We start from the raw sequence: 21,520 nt of genomic DNA, 5'->3' as shown, positions 1-21,520 counted from the left end.
CGCAGCAGTTTTCATTTTTGCAAATCATACATTATTACGAAAGATAGATAGATAGATAGATAGATAGATAGATAGATAGATAGATAGATAGACAGTTTATTATAAAAGCATACATCTAGCTTACACATTTACCCAAATTATCATACGCCTGTTTAACCGAAGTTAATTTGGGTGTGTTTCTCCATCCCCAACGTCCCTGACGGGAACGTCGGTCTCCTCGGCTGTGAACCGCTCCTGGCGTGCGCCTGGCAAATCCGCCGTTATAATAGGAATCCGCTTTAGAACAAGCGCGCCTGCTCTTAAAGGGAATGTGAGATGTCGCTCTGATTGGTTTATTTCACGTTACGCCCAAACCACACCTATGAATAATGAAGCTACTTCAGACCAACCCCTTTTAGATTTGCGCCAGGCGCAAGAGTCATTTATCCCGCCGGGAAAATAGCAACAGCGCCAAGACCCGCCCACAAAGTTACTTGCGCTTTGACACTTGCGTTTCAGATCGTTAAAATAGGGCCCCAAATGTGTTATGTGTATGCTAGGTCAAAGAGATGTGTTTTTAGTCTAGCTTTGAACTGACAGAGTGTGTCTGCTTCCCGGACAATGTTAGGAAGACTGTTCCAAAGTTTTGGTGCTAAATAGGAGAAGGATCTGCCGCCAGCAGTCGATTTTGATATTCTAGGTATTATCAACTGGCCGGAATTTTGAGATTGCAATAGACGTGAAGGACTATAGTGCACACACACACACACACACACACACACACGCACGCACGCACGCACGCACGCACACACACACACACACACTGGGTTTCCATGCTTTATAAGAACTTTGCACAGAAATAATGAGTTTTACTCTAAACCTACCCCTGATTCTTACTGATGTATTTTAACTTGATCTTATGAGTATTTGTATGTAATTCATATTGACAGCATTATTTATTGAATTATTTTAGGTGGTTATGTTTTGCTTTAGGGATAGGCTTAATGTATTAACATAAAGTTTGGTTTAAAGCACTTAAATAATGTAATTTTCCGTGATCTAATCTAAAGTGAGACCTATTTGCAGTTAATAAGTACAATAATAACAATAACACTTTGTTAATTATGGTGACAATGAATGAAGAACTCACTATTTGTATATAGTATGTGACTGAAGTGTGTTTGTGTGTGTGTGTGTGTTGGCAGGTGTCAGGACCAGTGCCCGGTCGGCACGTATGGCGTGGGCTGCAGTCAGACGTGTGTGTGTGTGAACGGTGCGCAGTGCTATCATGTGAGCGGAGCCTGTGTGTGTGAGCAGGGATACACCGGTGAGAGATGTGAGGAGCGAGTCTGTGCCGACGGTCTCTACGGCCTCAGGTGTGACAGGAAGTGCCCCTGTCACGCCAGTAACACACGCAGGTGAGACACACACCCTGTCACGCCAATAACACACGCAGGTGAGACATACACCCTGTCACGCCAATAACACACGCAGGTGAGACACACACCCTGTCACGCCAATAACACACGCAGGTGAGACACACACCCTGTCACGCCAATAACACACGCAGGTGAGACACACACCCTGTCACGCCAATAACACACGCAGGTGAGACACACACCCTGTCACGCCAATAACACACGCAGGTGAGACACACACCCTGTCACGTCAGTAACACACGCAGGTGAGACACACACCCTGTCACGCCAATAACACACGCAGGTGAGACACACACCCTGTCACGTCAGTAACACACGCAGGTGAGACACACACCCTGTCACACCAATAACACACACAGGTGATACACACACCCTGTCACGCCAATAACACACACAGGTGAGACACACACCCTGTCACACCAATAACACACACAGGTGAGACACACACCCTGTCACGTCAATAACACACACAGGTGAGACACACACCCTGTCACGCCAATAACACACACAGGTGAGACACACACCCTGTCATGCCAGTAACACACGCAGGTGAGACACACACCTTGTCACACCAATAACACACACAGGTGAGACACACAGGTGAGACACACACCCTGTCACGCCAATAACACACACAGGTGAGACACACACCCTGTCACGCCAATAACACACGCAGGTGAGATACACATCCTGTCACGTCAGTAACACACACAGGTGAGACACACACCCTGTCACGCCAATAACACACACAGGTGAGACACACACCCTGTCACGTCAGTAACACACACAGGTGAGACACACACCCTGTCACGCCAATAACACACACAGGTGAGACACACACCCTGTCACGCCAATAACACACACAGGTGAGACACACACCTTGTCACACCAATAACACACACAGGTGAGACACACAGGTGAGACACACACCCTGTCACGCCAATAACACACACAGGTGAGACACACACCCTGTCACGCCAATAACACACGCAGGTGAGATACACATCCTGTCACGTCAGTAACACACACAGGTGAGACACACACCCTGTCACGCCAATAACACACACAGGTGAGACACACACCCTGTCACGTCAGTAACACACACAGGTGAGACACACACCCTGTCACGCCAATAACACACACAGGTGAGACATACACCCTGTCACGCCAATAACACACACAGGTGAGACACACACCCTGTCACGTCAGTAACACACACAGGTGAGACACACACCCTGTCACGCCAATAACACACACAGGTGAGACACACACCCTGTCACGCCAGTAACACACACAGGTGAGACACACACCCTGTCACGCCAATAACACACACAGGTGAGACACACACCCTGTCACGTCAATAACACACACAGGTGAGACACACACCCTGTCACGCCAATAACACACACAGGTGAGACACACACCCTGTCATGCCAGTAACACACGCAGGTGAGACACACACCCTGTCACACCAATAACACAGGCAGGTGAGACACACACCCTGTCACGCCAATAACACACACAGGTGAGACACACACCTTGTCACACCAATAACACACACAGGTGAGACACACAGGTGAGACACACACCCTGTCACGCCAATAACACACACAGGTGAGACACACACCCTGTCACGCCAATAACACACACAGGTGAGACACACACCCTGTCACGCCAATAACACACACAGGTGAGACACACACCCTGTCACGCCAATAACACACACAGGTGAGACACACACCCTGTCACGCCAGTAACACACACAGGCAGGGCTTGACATTAACACCTGCCAACCCGCCAAATGCGGGTGGATTTTGCTCGTGGCGGGTAACATAGTCACTCCAACTAGCCACTTTGGCGGGTTGAATAATTGTAGTCTTTTCAAAACGCATCTGAAATAAGTGTGACACTACGACACTACAACTCCCATGAGTATTAGGGCTGTCAACGAATATTCTAAATTCGAATATATATTCGAATAGTTTTAAAAAACAGAATTTCGAAGGTGAAAATGAATATTCGAATGTGGAAAAACACGCCCGCGGTAGCAGAGGCGCGGCTGTCTGCTTTGCGAGTGGGCGCGCTGCCTGAGGGGTTAGGGACAGGTAACAGGAAGAAGTGTTAACGTTAAACATAAACATTACTAAAGTGTAGGCTACTGTACTGACTGAATAGATATTGCATGAATAAGGTAGGTTAGATATAGTAGTTTCATGCACTGCAGGCTTCCACTGGTTTGATTATTTACCGTTTCATGTCAAGGAAAAGTTCCATGTTTACCACAGCACAGCTCGCTCGGAGCGTTCAATGTCGGTTTTATATAGACTACTGTAAAACTTAAATTATTGTAAATAATATTTGTTTCAATCACTGAATGAAGCCTGCTATATAAGAGTCGCGACCTTAAATTGCTTGCACAAAACTCTTGATCAGCACTCAACATTTGCTTATTGTTGTTCATTTAAACCGTTATGCACAGAGAGCGTGACGCCTCATTCGCGCCGCAAGACCTCCAGACGCGCGTAAACACGTCTTTACAATCGCGCCAGATGCTCTATTCACGTTTGGTGTGATCGCAGCATGAGGGTGAGGGCGAGAGAGAGAGAGAGAGAGAGAGAGTGCCTGCGAGTGCGAGTGAGCGAGCGAGAGTGAGGTCTGCGGTCTTGGCCATTAGTTGATTTACTTGTTTTTGTGTAGGTAATACGTTTGTCAAATATGTTTAAACTTAAATAAATTACCTATACAAGTAGTTTCGTCTCTTTGTATTAAAGGAGTCATAATGTAGAAATTTCACTTTTCCACGAGAATCAATGTATGTTATGATTGCATAATGATTGTACACTGGCCGGGAAGCCGATATTTAAAAGTGAAGCGTTTGTTTACCTCAGGGTTTGTAAAATAGGCCACGTGCACGCGCACGAAAAAACGAGATTTTGATTTCTTCCCCCTCTTGACGTCAAGACGGGGGAGGATATACCAAATATGGACACCGCAAACCTATGCCGCGGGAAGCCCGCCCCTCTCCCCCTCTCCCCCTCAGATTCAGTTTAGTCGACTCGAGAAAGATGGAGAAACCGAGTGTAGCCTACACTTGAGATGCTCTGTGGGTGACTGCCACAAACAACATGCAAATGTGTTTTATCTACCAAAAACGGACGAAACTATCAGGGAACAGTGGAGGAAATTCATTTTTAATGACGCTGTCCCAACAACTCTTTCAAGTGGCGTATCGTTAGGTGTGTGTGCTAAACATTTTACACCGGAATCATTTACAAATTTGGGGCAATATCAGGCGAACTTGGCCTCGAAGCTCCGTTTGGGAAAAGGTGCCATCCCAACCATCAGGGACTTGCCAGAAATCGAAAAGGTAAGACTGTGTTTTTATTGCTCTACTGTGGTTAACAAATAGCAGCTAACTGCTAATGCGGCTATTGTATGTAACGTTACCTTCGAGGTAAACACGGGGAATGGACTCTACGAATGCTAGCCACATCTTTCCACTTTGTTTTACACTAGCAGCTACAGTAGTGACGGTACAGGAGTCCATGCTCAGTGGCTAAAACTGTTTAAATGCAAGTATAACATCACGTTGCATGTCTAAAGAAGAAACATATTGAATGTCTAAATAACCACAACGTGAAACAAGGCAAAAACACCACATGATAGTAAAAATCTCAAAACCACTGTAAGCTGATAAAAAAAAAAAAAAAACTACATCTCCGTTAATGTAATCTACATTAAATAAAAGGTAAATTTATGTGGGAGAAAATAGCAACACACGATGTTAAAATATGCTAAAATAGCTCGAACTGATGTTAATGTATGTCTCAGTCAAAATGATTGTCTTTACCATTCAGAGACATCTTGATGTAGACGTGCATCCAACAACTCTACATCTTCCCTTTCCAGCTCTGGTTCAGAGTCCGGCTCAAACATGTACGGTTGAATCCCATATGTCGCGGCCGGGTCGGGTTCATTGACAACTTGCGCCATGTCAGTTTGTAATGATGCTGAAAGTTACCTGCGGTGTCAACCCCCCTCCTTCCTGCAACCAATCAACGCGCCCCTCATTTGCATTATTATAATGACCGTCCACGACAGCCAAAACATCGCATCAGATCTCGCGAGACAATAATGCCTTTAGAAATAAGGGTCTGAGGGGCTCTGTGTTGATTTTTTTTCCACTTTTCTTTTTTAGAAGTGCCTGAAAGACTATAATAGAGCATTGGGTACCAAAGTTAAAACAACATTATGACTCCTTTAATTTGTCCTGTTATTGACGTAATGCGCGTCATTGACAAAATGCGCAACCAGATGTTCGAATAGTTCGAATATAGGCTAAGCTATGTGTTTTTTATTAGAGGGAATATTCGAAGGTCATTTTTGAGCAATTTTGACAGCCCTAATGAGTATTACATGCACACAGTGTTGCCTTGCGCTTGCGCGCTTGTGACCGACAACACAGAAATGAAGAGACAGCTAGCTGCCCTGCTGGAGTTACGTCGCATGCCGGTGTGGAGCTATGTGGCGACATATAATACATAATACATGGTTTTATTTAAAAAAAAGGAGCTTTACACACAACCTTATCAGAGCTAATGATAATGACCTGTATTGTTATATATTTATTTAGTCTTGATTTGGGTGAGTACAGTGGTTAAAAGGATTGTAAATCTAGTTCAAGTAAATTTTAGCACGCCATAGTCAACTTTTATCAGGTCATTTCACAAAAACAAAAATGTGGCTAGTAAAAATGCTGTGTGGCTAGTAACTTTGGAAAACTACTAGCCACATTGGCTAGTGAGCAAAAAAGTTAATGTCAAGCCCTGCACACAGGTGAGACACACACCCTGTCATGCCAGTAACACACACAGGTGAGACACACACCCTGTCACGCCAGTAACACACACAGGTGAGATACACACCCTGTCACGCCAATAACACACGCAGGTGAGACACACACCCTGTCACGTCAGTAACACACACAGGTGAGACACACACCCTGTCACGCCAATAACACACACAGGTGAGACACACACCCTGTCATGCCAGTAACACACGCAGGTGAGACACACAGCCTGTCACGTCAGTAACACACACAGGTGAGACACACACCCTGTCACGTCAGTAACACACACAGGTGAGACACACACCCTGTCACGTCAGTAACACACACAGGTGAGACACACACCCTGTCACGCCAATAACACACAGGTGAGACACACACCCTGTCACGTCAGTAACACACACAGGTGAGACACACAACCTGTCACGCCAATAACACACACAGGTGAGACACACACCCTATCACGCCAATAACACACACAGGTGAGACACACACCCTGTCACGCCAGTAACACACACAGGTGAGACACACACCCTGTCACGCCAATAACACACACAGGTGAGACACACACCCTGTCACGCCAGTAACACACACAGGTGAGACACACACCCTGTCACGCCAATAACACACACAGGTGAGACACACACCCTGTCACGCCAATAACACACACAGGTGAGACACACACCCTGTCACGCCAATAACACACACACGTGAGACACACACCCTGTCACGCCAATAACACACACACGTGAGACACACACCCTGTCACGCCAATAACACACACAGGTGAGACACACACCCTGTCACGTCAGTAACACACACAGGTGAGACACACAACCTGTCACGCCAATAACACACACAGGTGAGACACACACCCTATCACGCCAATAACACACACAGGTGAGACACACACCCTGTCACGCCAATAACACACACAGGTGAGACACACACCCTGTCACGCCAATAACACACACAGGTGAGACACACACCCTGTCACGCCAATAACACACACAGGTGAGATACACACCCTGTCACGCCAATAACACACGCAGGTGAGACACACACCCTGTCACGTCAGTAACACACACAGGTGAGACACACACCCTGTCACGCCAATAACACACACAGGTGAGACACACACCCTGTCATGCCAGTAACACACGCAGGTGAGACACACAGCCTGTCACGTCAGTAACACACACAGGTGAGACACACACCCTGTCACGTCAGTAACACACACAGGTGAGACACACACCCTGTCACGCCAATAACACACAGGTGAGACACACACCCTGTCACGTCAGTAACACACACAGGTGAGACACACAACCTGTCACGCCAATAACACACACAGGTGAGACACACACCCTATCACGCCAATAACACACACAGGTGAGACACACACCCTGTCACGTCAGTAACACACACAGGTGAGACACACACCCTGTCACGCCAATAACACACACAGGTGAGACACACACCCTGTCACGCCAATAACACACACAGGTGAGACACACACCCTGTCACGCCAATAACACACACACGTGAGACACACACCCTGTCACGCCAATAACACACGCAGGTGAGACACACACCCTGTCACGCCAGTAACACACACAGGTGAGACACACACCCTGTCACGCCAATAACACGCACAGGTGAGACACACACATGGACATGCACCATTGCACATTGGACATTGCTGCAGTCAGCAGAGAAATGGCCTTTTGTGTACATAGAAAAAGTCTTAGATCAAAAACAAAAGTGTTGCGTTTATAATTTTGTTCAGTGTAATTGTAGAAACCAATAGTTATGAGTACTCTGAAATGATTATCAGTTGAGTTCACTAAAAGAAGATATACATTGCAGTCAAGAAATGAAGTGATTAAGTGATGATTGAGCATTAGTGATGAACGCCTGCTGTTAACAAGCAGAATCAGATGAAGAACAAGAACAGAAAAAAGAGAAACACAAGAACTACAACTGACTTCAGCCACAGCCTTAGATGAAATCAACAGAAGATACAACATTAAATCTCTCAAGATCTCAGCAGAGGAGGATTAAACAACTCTTAAACAACTTAAACAACACAAACAGCCAGAGGTGTCAAAAGTATTCACAGTCATTACTCAGGTAGAAGTATAGATACTAGGGTTTAAAAAGACTTCTGTAGAAGCTGAAGTATCAACTCAAGCTTTTTACTCAAGTAAAAGTGTAAAAGTACTGGTTTCAAAACTACTTAACACTAGAACTACCGGAATTCCATAACTACTAGAACGACCATAGCGGTCATTCTGACCGTTCATATTTTGACTATCATATGGCCGTACTGAACGTCATTTTCGTCATGTCATATCTATTGTACATGTTAACCTTCTCTTTTCCAATGAAGCTTTTAATTCCTGTCGTCATAGCCCTTAAAACAAGCACAAAAGAAAGATTGCCCCGACAGGTGCTGCCTCTATGTGAGGAACGTTTTGCGTCAAAATAATATTTTTTTCACCGCACTCACCACGTGAATAGACATGCACAAAAGTTAGGAAACGTCAAAGCTTCATACCGTTTAGTACAGCCCTGTTTGTAAATAAGTTCAATAATCAATACAAAATCTAAAAATAAATGGATCTGTTATGATAGGTAATGATAAACAGGACACACAATTTTAATTCAAATGAATGTGAAAATGTATTTTCCAGCCTAATTGATAAATATTTTCTTATTTTCTTTGTACAATAAAAACAAATCTTATGATACAATAACTTATAACATATATACAATAACAAAAACACTGATACATTTGAATACATTGTAAAAACTTTCACGGACACGTATGCAGCACAATACAGTAGCTACACACACAAACAGGCTAAGAAAAAACATGAACATTAGCTAAACAAGAAAACGAACTGCTTTAGAACGATTAGTTTCAGTGAACAAAAAATATTAACGAACAAAATCAGGTTAACTGCCAGTTAATATTTTTTGTTCACTGAATAACTGCCCATTTGAATGGCGCAAACACCCCGCATCTTTGACGCTTACGCACATTCCACACAGGTAAACACCGCCTTTCGTGTGCAGCTCCCACACACCACTTTGTGACATTTGGCACATGTCTCCTTGGGTTTATTTTGTTTGCAGTTCCTCCAGTTGTATGGCTTTTGATTCCATGTGGTCGGAGCGAAGTTCGCTCGTCAGTCGTGTGATGAAGTCCCTCCGCGAAACTTGCAATGTAGCGGACTTATGATATCTATAATGCGTCCGTTATGGTCATTCTAGGTAGAAATAGTCCGAACTGTTTAGTGTTTTGTGATTTTAATAAAATAACAGTGTCAGAATAAAATATACACATATTTAGGAAAAGTCAGAGTCCTACAGCCACATTTATTTTATTTTAACAAAGTTATTACACTGTAAAATTTAAAAACGGTCAAAATGACCGCCTTGGGTGTTCTAGTGTTAAAGTATAAAAGTAAAAGTAATATAAGGAAAAAAATGTCATTAAGGACAAAAGCTTAGGCCGCGCCACAGGGGCCTAAATAACTTCTGTAGATGTCTGACAGAAATAAAGTAAATCGGGTTGGTAATAAGTGAGGCTGGTAATGCTGTTTGTGAGTTTTTTAATCCTCCTCTGCTGAGATCTTGAGATATTTAGTCTTTTATCTTCAGCTGATTTCATCAAAGGCTGTGGCTGGAAGTCAGTTGTAGTTCTTGTGTCCACATAACTTTCGGTAAAATTTGATATAACTGTTAGGTTTTACAATGCATTATTTGACGTCAAAACAGTTTGGGAATCGTTGCACTAGGATAAGTTCACAGACCCAAAACTACAGTTTGGTGGCCTGTAGGGGTATATATGCGCTTCAGACTCCAGTCGATGGTCACTGAATGTGTCGTCTCTCTCAGCTGTCACCCCATGTCGGGTGAGTGTTCGTGCCGGTCGGGGTGGTCGGGGTTGTACTGTAACGAGACGTGCGCTCCTGGTTTCTTTGGGGAGGCGTGTCAGGAGGTCTGTCACTGTCAGAACGGAGCAGACTGCCACAGCGTGAGCGGAGAATGTGTCTGCGCACCGGGATATAAGGTACTTCATCTTATCTTAAACAGACTGAGTGTGTGTATGCTGGAACCGGTCACTGATGTGTGGTCATGATTACAGGGCTCAGATTGCTCCTCGGTCTGCCCCGCGGGCACATACGGCATCAACTGCTCCTCTCTCTGCTCCTGTAAGAACGCAGCCATCTGCTCTCCCATCGATGGATCCTGTTCCTGTCAAGCAGGTGATTCTCTTCAACTCACTGTCCTGCAGAGTTAAACTCCAACCCTGATCAACTTTCTAGTAATCCTGAAGAACTCAGTAGGCGTGTTCAGTTGTCTTTGGTGTGAAGTTGCTTATCTACCCTGACAAGGTGTGTTTCTATGAGGCCTCAGGAAAGGAGGTGTATTTGATTCAGCATCTTCAAGCAGCAAAATGGTTTGAGTTTCAGGGCTGAGAAAGAATATTAAATGTAACATTGCTAATATTGTTCTACTTTACAGAGAAGTACTAAACCATTATAATGAGCCTTTACAATATACATTAAACACTCAAGTGAACACAAAGCTTGTGGGAGAGCACTGGAAAAAGTAATGATTATGAATGTGTCAAAAAAACACCACAGAGACTGTGTGAACATTTTAATAATTCATTAATAGACCAGTGTAGAGTCAGTGTCGACTGCAACGATGAGGTTGACTCTGCAGTTCAGTGATGAGTACCTATAGAGAGAAACGTATATGTTAAACATGTCATGCAGTAAAAGTGGTATTAATTGAGCTTCACTCCACATGAACACTAGGATATGTGCCTAATAATAGAGCGGCCATGTAAAGTGGTTAACGTTAGGCTTAATAAGGCTAAGCCATGTTTGAGGTCGATGAATGACAGCCGAATGTTTGGTTTTTCTGCCTGACATACTGTAATAATTACACTGTTAGACCGTACCAGGCTTTTTTACAGTAAAATACTGTCAAATTTATTGTTAATTGTACAGTTCTTTACTGTAATCTACAGTATGTTACTGTAAATACACCGTGCACTAAATTAAAACTCGAGTTAACTAATTTCATTTGCAGAAACCAATTGCCTTAAATTGACCAACTGCAGTTTAAATTTATTAACTAATATTTATAATGCACTAATAATGTGGGAAAAGAATTACTGTGAACTTATTTCATTTGAGACCACTAAACTAATATTTTAAATAAAGAGATTTCCACTGGACCAGCAATTACACAGTCTCTGCCTGTTAAATAAAGCAACATGCAGCATATCATCAATGTTTGTAGATCTTTTGCTGGACTAAAGCACAGGCTGTAATCTTCAGCACAATGGTGACCCAATAAAACAAAATTTTATAGTACAATTTTACAGTTATTACTGTTAAAATACATTTCATGGGTGTGTCTTTTTATCTTACACTGTTAACCCTTTCAACCCCACAGGAAAATCCACACCACAGAGAGTAAAAGTATCATTGATGCAGTATTGCCGTGAGATAATTATGTGAATATGTAAGTGATTGTTGAGCATTAGTGATGAACAGCTGCTGTTAACCCTCTGGGTCTGAGGTGTTTTCTGGGCCCTGGAGGTGTTCTGACATGCTCTGACATTTGTGCTTATTTCTGTTACTTGTGATGTTTTCATGGCTAACGTCTGATTACACTGTATTTAGCACAAACTCTGCTACAATAATATGTCAGCAGCATGTATGTAAAAGTTAGTAGTTTTGAGATAATGACATTTATGGGTGGTTTGTGGGAAAAAAAAGTCACTGAAATAAGGTCATGAAACCCATACTGATTATTTCTTCACACGGCTTTTGAAAATTGTATCACGTAGCCTAGACTATTTGCTTCAAAACTATGTGAAAATCATCCTGCACACTCATTCAGATAAAACAATATATTGATTTAAAAATTGTTTGACATGTTTTGTGTAAGAAAGCTTTATGTGTGAATCATCATGAATATTGATGTGTTTCACACCTGAGAAAGACAAAGACCCTCCCATAATGGCCCTATTAGGAGCTATCAGGCCCTATCATTATGAGCAACCTTGCACAAAGAATGAGGAGATTTAAAAAAGAATGGCTTTTTGATTGTTTGGATTTATTTACAACACAACATAATCCAAAGATACACAACAAAGGACAAAAAAAATCACATTATTGAACACACTGATCTGAAGACTTGAACAGTCACACACCTTTGTGCCATTCCTGAAACATAGTACAACCTGTCATTTCCAAGGTGTTTGATTTTTCACTTTACCATGTTCATGTACAGAGACTCATGTGAATGTTGAAGTCAGTAGGACTCATCAGTGGCATCTGGTCCCTGTAAAAAAAAACAAAAAAACAACACAGCTGTGACCATGTTGATATCAAGAGAAACTATAGGGCTGCACGATTTTTGGAAAACATTTTAGATTTTTCTGGTTAAAATTTACAAAATACACACACACACACACACACACACACACATATATATATACTGTATATATATAAAATGAACACCAGGTTTGTTGTGCCTTGTAGGCATACGTGTAGTGCTGCATAAAATAATAATAACAATAGCCTAGATAGCAGGTGGCCTATAATTCGTTAAAAAGGAACACTTCAGTAACACTACACTAGAGAAAAATATATGGATTATCATATGTTACTTCAAATGTTTCCATTCGTTATGACGTTATGAAATGAGATTGGAGTAAAAACATGACGCCTAATGTTTGGCGTGTTTTGCTTTTCAAACGCACCGTGCAAATGACTCAAACTCACAGCGCGTGCAGAGAACATTTACTGAAGCAATCGAGCTGCTCCAAACTATGAAACATTATTGTTACCATATTATACATATCTACGTTTGATCAGATATCCACAAACACAGTATTTAACAGTAAACACGGGTCTAAACATTATTATAGTCACCATATTAGAATAAACACTTATACTAGCCTACTTTTATATCATGCTGTGTTTTATTATCGAACATAAAAACATCCTCGTGTCGTACATATATATACATTTAGCATTAGGCTTCATGTTTTTACTCCAATCTCATTTCATAATGTACATTTTAGTCTGGCACCAGTTTAACTAGTAGCTACAATGTAAAGTTTATGCAACAAGAATATGCTTACTATAATGAGTGTCTTACCTTAAAAATCTTTCTCATAATCAAATCGTGTTCTTCTAATTCTAAACAGCACAGCACAAACACAGTCTTCCAAACTCAAGGAAAAACAGTACGTTACTCGAGTCTCTGATTCTTTGTTTTAGAGGTAATGGGCGTTTACAGGTCTGCGTTCCTTCACGTGGACTATTTGCATGTCAATCGCTCGTGTGCGCGTTGGTGTGGTCACATTAGAGTTAATGAGGACCTGTTTGAGAAACTGTACATGTCGTTGCTTTCATACGGATTACTTAAACGGAGAATATTTGTTTTTGATATGATTTACATAATTTAAAAATGGAGACTTCAAGCTTTGTAAAGACATATGTTTCATGTCACAGTGACAAGCATTCGCTGAGATACAGATCATTTTCTGTCGCGTTTCAGAATGATCTTCACATTGAGAGAGACGGCCGACCCCAGGGGGTTAACAAGCAGAATCACTGAAGGAAAGAGGGACACAAGAACAGAAAATAGAGAAACACAAGAACTACAACAGAAGTTGTTTAGTTGAAAATGTTTGGTTTGAAGTTACCATTATGGGGATCGGTGTTTGCTTTAGTTGGGCTCCTGACCCTTGACTTTTTAACATTATGTTTTCTCATTCTGTTTGAACTGTTCTTGTAAGCCACACTTGTATACACACATGGTTTGTAAATGCAGTTTGTTATATTGACGATGACAACAAAATTGTCATATACCCTGTTCATTCACTTCAAGCTTCACTTCACTTCAATGAATTACAATGACTTTTTTTTTTTTAAATACATCATGCACAACAAAAAAACAGAGCAATGCTGTCTTGTAGAAACACAGAGATATAAAAAATCAGCACATGAATCTCAACAATGGTGGCAATAAAAAAAAAAAGATTCATGCTGCAGTGCATGCTGTGAGTTTTATACTATCCTGCATTGCGACATGAAACGTTTGATTGTCACCATTGTTGAGATTCATGTGCTGATTGTTCATCTCTGTGTTACGACCTGTCCTTCACAGACTGCACTACTTTTTTTATTTTCCTGTGACCAACTGGCTCCAGGCTTCTCATAGACTAGCCTTTGGTTGACTATTAGAGGGCAGCCCTAGTAACAATAATCAAAATAAACTCAGGTACACACTTCTTAGGAAACAAGCACATTAAACAGTACAAGCATTGAAATAATGACGAGATCTGACAAAGAGCACCTGGAAATGAGGGCTATGTATACATAGAGAAGCCCTAGGAACTAGTTTACCTTACTTTCAGGTAATCTGATCACATGGTAATCACTGTCATGTTTCGGCTCCGACTGTGAATAGCGTATGTGTGTGTTTCGTTCACAGGTCTTAGCTCTTGCAGTGTTTTTAGTGCTTTTATGATTTCCAACGCTGTTGTTTCAGGGTGGCACGGGGTGGACTGCTCCATTAACTGCCCCAGTGGCTCGTGGGGTCTGGGCTGTAACCTGACGTGTGCCTGCAGTAACGGAGGCGCGTGCGATGCTCTGGACGGGAGGTGCACCTGTACTCCGGGCTGGAGAGGAGACCGCTGTGATCAACACTGTCAGGTCTGCGATTCACAGAGAAATATCAAACCCTGTACTGTCTTAATGTTCAGTTACACATGCCTTTTATGTCACCTTCTTATATTCTGCTGCATTCATTATAATAATACTGAACCGGTTTTATATATTACCTCTCAATTATTTTCCATATTTTTGGCCTTCACCCATAAGGCATCATTCCTTCAGTTCGATGAACAGTTATTTTAAAGTGCATTCTCATATACAATTTATTACATTTTTTATCGTCAAATTCATGTGCAAAATCACTATTTTAGTTGAAAGAAGTGTCCCTCAATGACCTGATGGTGTGTGCAGGACGGGACGTATGGATTGGACTGTCGTGAGCGCTGTGACTGCAGTCATGCGGACGGGTGTCAGCCCTCAACGGGACACTGCCGCTGTCTGGCCGGCTGGACAGGTGATGAATGTGTGCTAGACTTTCAGGATAACTTATATTTTTATCATTTGCTTTTTAAAAGATTGCTGCTTTAAAAAATAATTCCCACCTCTGGCCCAAAGTCCCTGGGGCCGGATTCACAGAAATCTTCTTAAGAAAGAAAATTCTTAAGATAAGTTCGTAAGAAAGTTCTTCAGAAGTACATCTTAATTTTTTTCTTGAGAAGGTTTTGGTCTGTTTGATTGTATGGCTGAGGACTGATGCACAGGCACATGAAGGTGGAGACCCCCTCTCCCACACATTCCTCTGGGTTGATCCCGACACCGACGGCATACTGATGATGTCAGCAGTGTTTCCTCAGGCCTGCTGCACTAGAATGATCTCCAGCGTCCTCTCATCGCCTAGCAACACACACTCACTCTCAAAGAGCTTTTGTCCGTGTTTTGTCATGACTCTCTCCCACAGAGCTGCTTCACCCACTGAGCTTCAGACACACAGGATGACATGTTTAATAATTTGTCTTTGACAGCAGAGCTTGTTAAACACCACCTGACGGTCAGTGGGCACAGGGCTGTTCACAACAAGAAAGATAACTAACCATAACTATATTAGCATCCACTCCAACGTTCTGTTTATTATTAGCATGCCCTGCGATTTGGTCGTCTGTCGCTTTAAAAGTTTGAGCTCTTTAATGCAGGACGGATTCTGATTGGCTGTCAATGTTTTTATCGGTTAAAGGGATACTTCACTTTAAAATGAAAATTCTGTCATCATTTACTCACCCTCAAGTTGTTTCAAACCTGTATGAATTTCTTTCTTCTGCTGCACAGAAAGATAGATATTTTGAAGAATGTCAGTAACCAAACAGTTAACTGGAACCATTGACTTCCATAGTAGGAAAAAAAGTACTATGGAAGTCAATGGTTCCAGTTAACTGTTTGGTTACTGACATTCTTCAAAATATCTTCCTATGTGTTCAGCAGAAGAAAGAAATTCATACAGGTTTGAAACAACTTGAGGGTGAGTAAATGATGACAGAATTTTCATTTTAAAGTGAAGTATCCCTTTAAGAGGAAAGATTCTTCTGAAAGTCATTCCAACAATATTGTTCCTCTGTGTCATTATTTTTATTGTTGTGATGAAGACTTCTCTATTTTCATAAATTAGAATGATTGTTAAAACTTTATAGTTATCATCCTTGGTGTGAACATGCCTTTAGACTGAAGTCATGTGACACTTCACAAACACTGAACCTGCACATTGGTAACTAGGTTCCTAAATCCTAAAACACAATGTAACATTAGAGTTCCATGAAAAGAGTTTTTACTGTTATAAAAAAAAGGAATTGGAAAAAAGGAAATGCATGCTCCTCACCCATACACATAACACACATATCGTGTCTGTCATCAGGTGTCAGAAAACGCTGACACAGATAAACACACATTATAAAATTCGCAGTTCTAGTGCTGGACATATTATAAACTTGCCTTTTCAGAACACATGTTCAAACACACGGTATCCTGAAGACAATAAGAGGATGACGTATTGCACAGGTGCCCTTTTATACTCTCCGTCTCACCTGTAGTGCCTTCATGTCATGTTTAGATTTCCACTTCAGACACCGGTCACACCAAAGGCATTCCCCCTTAGCGACCCCAATGGGACGCAACGCGAGTTCCCTTTCGAAAGGGAACAAGAAAAGCATGTGATCGTTGTCTTTGGTGAATCTGAACAGTCGTGAATTGCGAAATACAGATTGCGTTAAGTCAAACTCACATAATCATTTAACAAAGCTATTGGTTCAACTGATTCAGAGCTTCAAAAAGTTATGATTCTCCCATCACTACCTGTCAGTCATTTTCATGAGCGTATATAAGCAGGAGTTTCAGTGCCTCCATCACCTTCCTCTATTCCAAGCTACCTCTTTCTATTCAATCCCGTAGTCCGGGCCCTTAATTAGCTCAGAGCTCGAGACCAGGACAGCAGGCCAAACTGTTTACCATCTTTCATTAGGACTGGATGGGCAGGTGAACTCGTGAACATCTCATAGTTCTCAGGACAAAATCACAGCCTTGAATGCTGTAAAAAAAAGTTTTCTAAATGGTTATCTGGGATTATAATGTTGTGTTTTTGTGAGTGTGTGTTGTGGGATCATCCAGTCAGTGTGTGTGTGTTTCTCACAGGCATTCACTGCGACAGCATGTGTGCTGAGGGCCGCTGGGGGCCGAACTGCTCCCTGTCCTGTAACTGCAAGAATGGGGCGTCCTGCTCCCCGGACGAGGGCGCGTGCGAGTGCGCGCCTGGATTCAGAGGAACCACCTGCCAGCGCAGTGAGTGCTCACACACACCACCTGTGTCTGTCCCATGACAACATGTCTGTTTTCTCATCCGCTCTGTTCTCCTGGTGTTTCCTAGTCTGTTCTCCGGGCTTCTTCGGCCACCGCTGTAGCCAGGCCTGTCCGCACTGCGTCCACAGCAAGGGCCCCTGTCACCATGTGACCGGCCAGTGTGACTGTCAGCCTGGCTTTAAAGGGGCGCTCTGCAACGAAGGCAAGAAAGGCCCCTCTCACTCACTGCTACAGTACAGTACCACTTTATATTAAGTGGTCTTAAGTTCTATGTACTTACATCTAAAAATAAGTACAATGTACTTATTGTGTTCATGCTGTGTGTCTTCTGCACGGCATTTATTCTTTCAGTTCTTTTTGTTTTCCATTCCCATTTTCCAGTGTGTGTTCTTATAGTCCTCTCACTGGGCCATGGTACTGATGTCCTTCTCTGTCTGTCTGTCTGTCTGCAGTGTGTCCCAGTGGCCGGTTTGGCAAGAACTGCGCGTGGAGCTGCACCTGCACTCATAACGGCACCTGTAACCCCTTCGATGGCTCGTGTCAGTGTTACCCCGGCTGGATCGGCAGTGACTGCTCACAGCGTCAGTATTCTGTGCAATCTCACTAAATGCTCTTGATCAACTCTTCAAGCTCTTGCTCTATCAGATTGAGGCTCATGGTAGAATATAGAATCACTTCTTTAAAGGATTAGTTCACTTCAGAATTGACTCACCCCCATGTCATCCAAGATCTTCATGTCTTTCTTTCTTCAGTAGAAAGGTTTTTTGAGGAAAACATTCCAGGATTTTTCTCCATATAGTGACTTCAATGGGGTCCAAATTTCCGTTTCAATGCAGCTTCAAAGTCTCGACACGATCCCCGCCGAGCAATAAGAGTCTTATCTAGCCAAACCATCAGTCATTTAAAAAAAAACAACAACATTTATATACTTTTAACCACAAATGCTCACAATATTTTCCTCAAAAACCTTCATTTCTTTTCGACTGAAGAAAGAAAGTCATGAACATGTCATGGGTGAGTAATTTATCAGGAAAATTTTATTCTGAAGTGAACTAATCCTTTTAGGCCATGACGCCGAAGAACTAGTGGCAATGAAAGCCGACTGTGTTGTCGCCTCATGTTGTGTGCGCCTGGGCTTAAAAGTTGTGCTTGAACTCACCGTGAAGACTTAGCCAATGGCCAGCTAGAGAAAATAACTCTCTATGCCTGCAGGTGGCAGTAGTCTATATTCATCTTTAAAAATGGGAAACCGACACTAGGACTGTGGCAGTGGGGATTTCTTTAAGACTGCAAGGGAAGCTCGGCTTCCCCTATAATGTCCAAAAATTAATGGTCAAATATATGCTGTTGTGTTAACATTTTATTGACTAAAAATGCGTTAGAACACATTCATCTCGAAGACGAGTTCATTCAGAATCAGTTACATATAGCAGGTCGGCTGACTCGATCCTTCTCATTCCCGTAGCGTCACATTTCCCTGTTGAAGCCCAGCGTCCATTGACTTCAATGGGGCTGCTCTGAACAGTGTTTTTCAGTGCTTCGAAACTAGACGGTCATTGCATAAATGCTGCGATTATGTCCCGCCCACGGACGCTCAGCGTCTCTGGAGTGAATGAGGAGTGGGCTGGCCTGGACTCCGGGCTTCTGCGTGATGATTGGAGGGTCTGTCGAAAGACTGCATCTCCTTTTGATTGACAGCGATTTTGTACTATAAAAAGTCGCTGAAGCTGTTCGAGCTCAGTTTCATCGCGGATTTTGCAACTCTAGTCGAAAGACAAACTGCTGCAACCTATTTCTTGGTATTTGCTTGTCGAAATTGCTAGCCAATTTCTTGAAAAGGAACGTAGGGCAGAATTTACGCATAAATAAATGGACAATTTTAAGATGTAGGCCGAAAATGAGCCTCCCCTTTTTGAAAGACCAGCAGCCGCCACTGGACTGTGGATATACAACCTGGAACATGCAAAAGCTGAGCTGTCAGACGGTCCACGACAGCCTGATGGTGGGCGATGTCCGACTGTCAGCTTGGTGTGTCTCGCCATTAATAGTTTTTGCTGTGCTTTCGGGGAATCTCCCCAAAAACATCCTGCCTGACTAACCGTGGTTCTTCAGAGTTCAGCGTAGTGATGCTGCTTCATCACTTCTGATCAACAGCTTCAGCTCAACTGATCAGACTACTAAACTATTTCTTTAAGTCCCCTGCTGATCAGAAACCTAATGTCGGCCTGTAATAAAAGGAGGAGAGTGTGGATGTCTAGGCACTTTCTCTCATGTTAGCCCAGTTCTGCAGCTGTCAGGCTTGAGTCTCGGGGTCAGGTGGGCTTGGTAGGAAAGCCTGATGTCTGGGTTGTTTCCCCTTTTCAAACAACTTCATTCGGGATTTGTAGCAGCTGTTGGGTCTCCAGCACTGATCTGATCTGATTTTGACCCTGTAGCAGGTGTGTGTTTTTTTACGTTCTTTTTTTTTTGCAATGTAAAAACTTTCCACATCTAGACAGAATAATTACATTCAGTTCCTTTTAATTTGCTCAGCTGAAGTAGCTGAACACTTAACTCTCATCTGTCGGTGGATCGTCCAGATAAAAGACCATCTGCTCAGTGACACTAGACACTAGTTTGGCTGATTCATCACTCAGGAGCATCAGAAACAGAGTTTTTGCAGTGCTTTGACCTCATTGAGGGTCTGTGGTCTCTTGCGCCCCCTGCTGATCATACAGAGAAGCAGTAATGAAATACACATGATCTGATGATGTTAGATACACTACCGGTCAGAGGTGTAGACCAATTAAGATTTTTAAATGCTCATCAAGGACACATTTATTTGATCAAAATACAGTAAAAACAGTAATATTTTGGAATCTATTTTGGAAGAGCTGTCTTCTATTTTAATGTATTTTAATATTTATTCCTGTGATCAAAGCTGAATTTTCAGCATCATTACTCCAGTCTTCAGTCACATGATCCTTCAGAAATCACTCTAATATGATGATTTGATGCCCATTTATAACTTTACTATTTTTGTGGAAACCATGATACATTTTTTCAGGATTCTTTGATAAATAGAAAGTTAAATGAACAGCATTTATTTAAGATGGAAATCTTTTGTAACAATATCTTTACTGTCACTCTTGATTCATTTAATGTGCCCTTGCTAAATAAATGTATTCATTTCTTTTTCTTTTCTTTTTTTAATCTTAACTCAAGCTTTTGAATAGTAGTGCATTACGGTTTCTACAGAAATATGGAGCAGCACAAATGTTTCCAACATCGATAATAATTATAAATGTGTCTTGATCATCAAATCATCATATTATAATGATTTCTGAAGGATCATGTGACACTGAAGACTGGAGTAATGATGCTGAAAATTCAGCTTTGATCACAGGAATAAATTACATTTAATTAGATATTCACATAGAAAACAGCTGATATAAATTGTTATAATATTTTACAATATCACTGATTTTACTGTATTTTTTATCAAATAAATGCAGCAACTTTTGACTGAATCAAGCTTATTTCCCCAAAGTGGTGAGTGCAAGAAAACATTTGAAATGGCAGTACATCTGCTCTCATCTCACAGTTTCATTCATCAACAGATAAAAATCTCTCACAAACACAGTCTATGGTCACACTTTACATTAGGTGTCCTTAATATCAAATGTACTTATTGTGTTCATATCGTATTGCATTGGATAAGGTTAGGACAGGTTTGGTGGCGTGGGTCGGTTTAAGGGTGGTTTACGGGGGAAGGG

The 21,520-nt window shown here is 42.2% G+C and overlaps 1 protein-coding gene across 1 annotated transcript in view; it reads left to right on the top strand.

The window, feature by feature from the left end:
* megf10 (multiple EGF-like-domains 10) overlaps positions 1-21,520 on the top strand; it is an 85,586-nt gene that overhangs the window by 48,204 nt on the left and 15,862 nt on the right. Inside the window, exons 9-16 of the mRNA XM_084401500.1 lie at positions 1,185-1,397; positions 10,171-10,345; positions 10,421-10,541; positions 14,860-15,023; positions 15,336-15,438; positions 17,601-17,747; positions 17,833-17,967; positions 18,218-18,346. Of these exons, the coding sequence (XP_084257626.1) occupies positions 1,185-1,397; positions 10,171-10,345; positions 10,421-10,541; positions 14,860-15,023; positions 15,336-15,438; positions 17,601-17,747; positions 17,833-17,967; positions 18,218-18,346 (1,187 nt within the window). The remainder of the gene's footprint in view (positions 1-1,184; positions 1,398-10,170; positions 10,346-10,420; positions 10,542-14,859; positions 15,024-15,335; positions 15,439-17,600; positions 17,748-17,832; positions 17,968-18,217; positions 18,347-21,520) is intronic.

Source organism: Rutilus rutilus, assembly GCF_951802725.1.
Source record: "Rutilus rutilus genome assembly, chromosome: 25".
In the NCBI taxonomy this organism is placed as follows: Eukaryota; Metazoa; Chordata; class Actinopteri; order Cypriniformes; family Leuciscidae; genus Rutilus; species Rutilus rutilus.
Note: the sequence above shows the minus strand (reverse complement) of the source record. Positions and strands in the feature narration are given on the sequence as shown.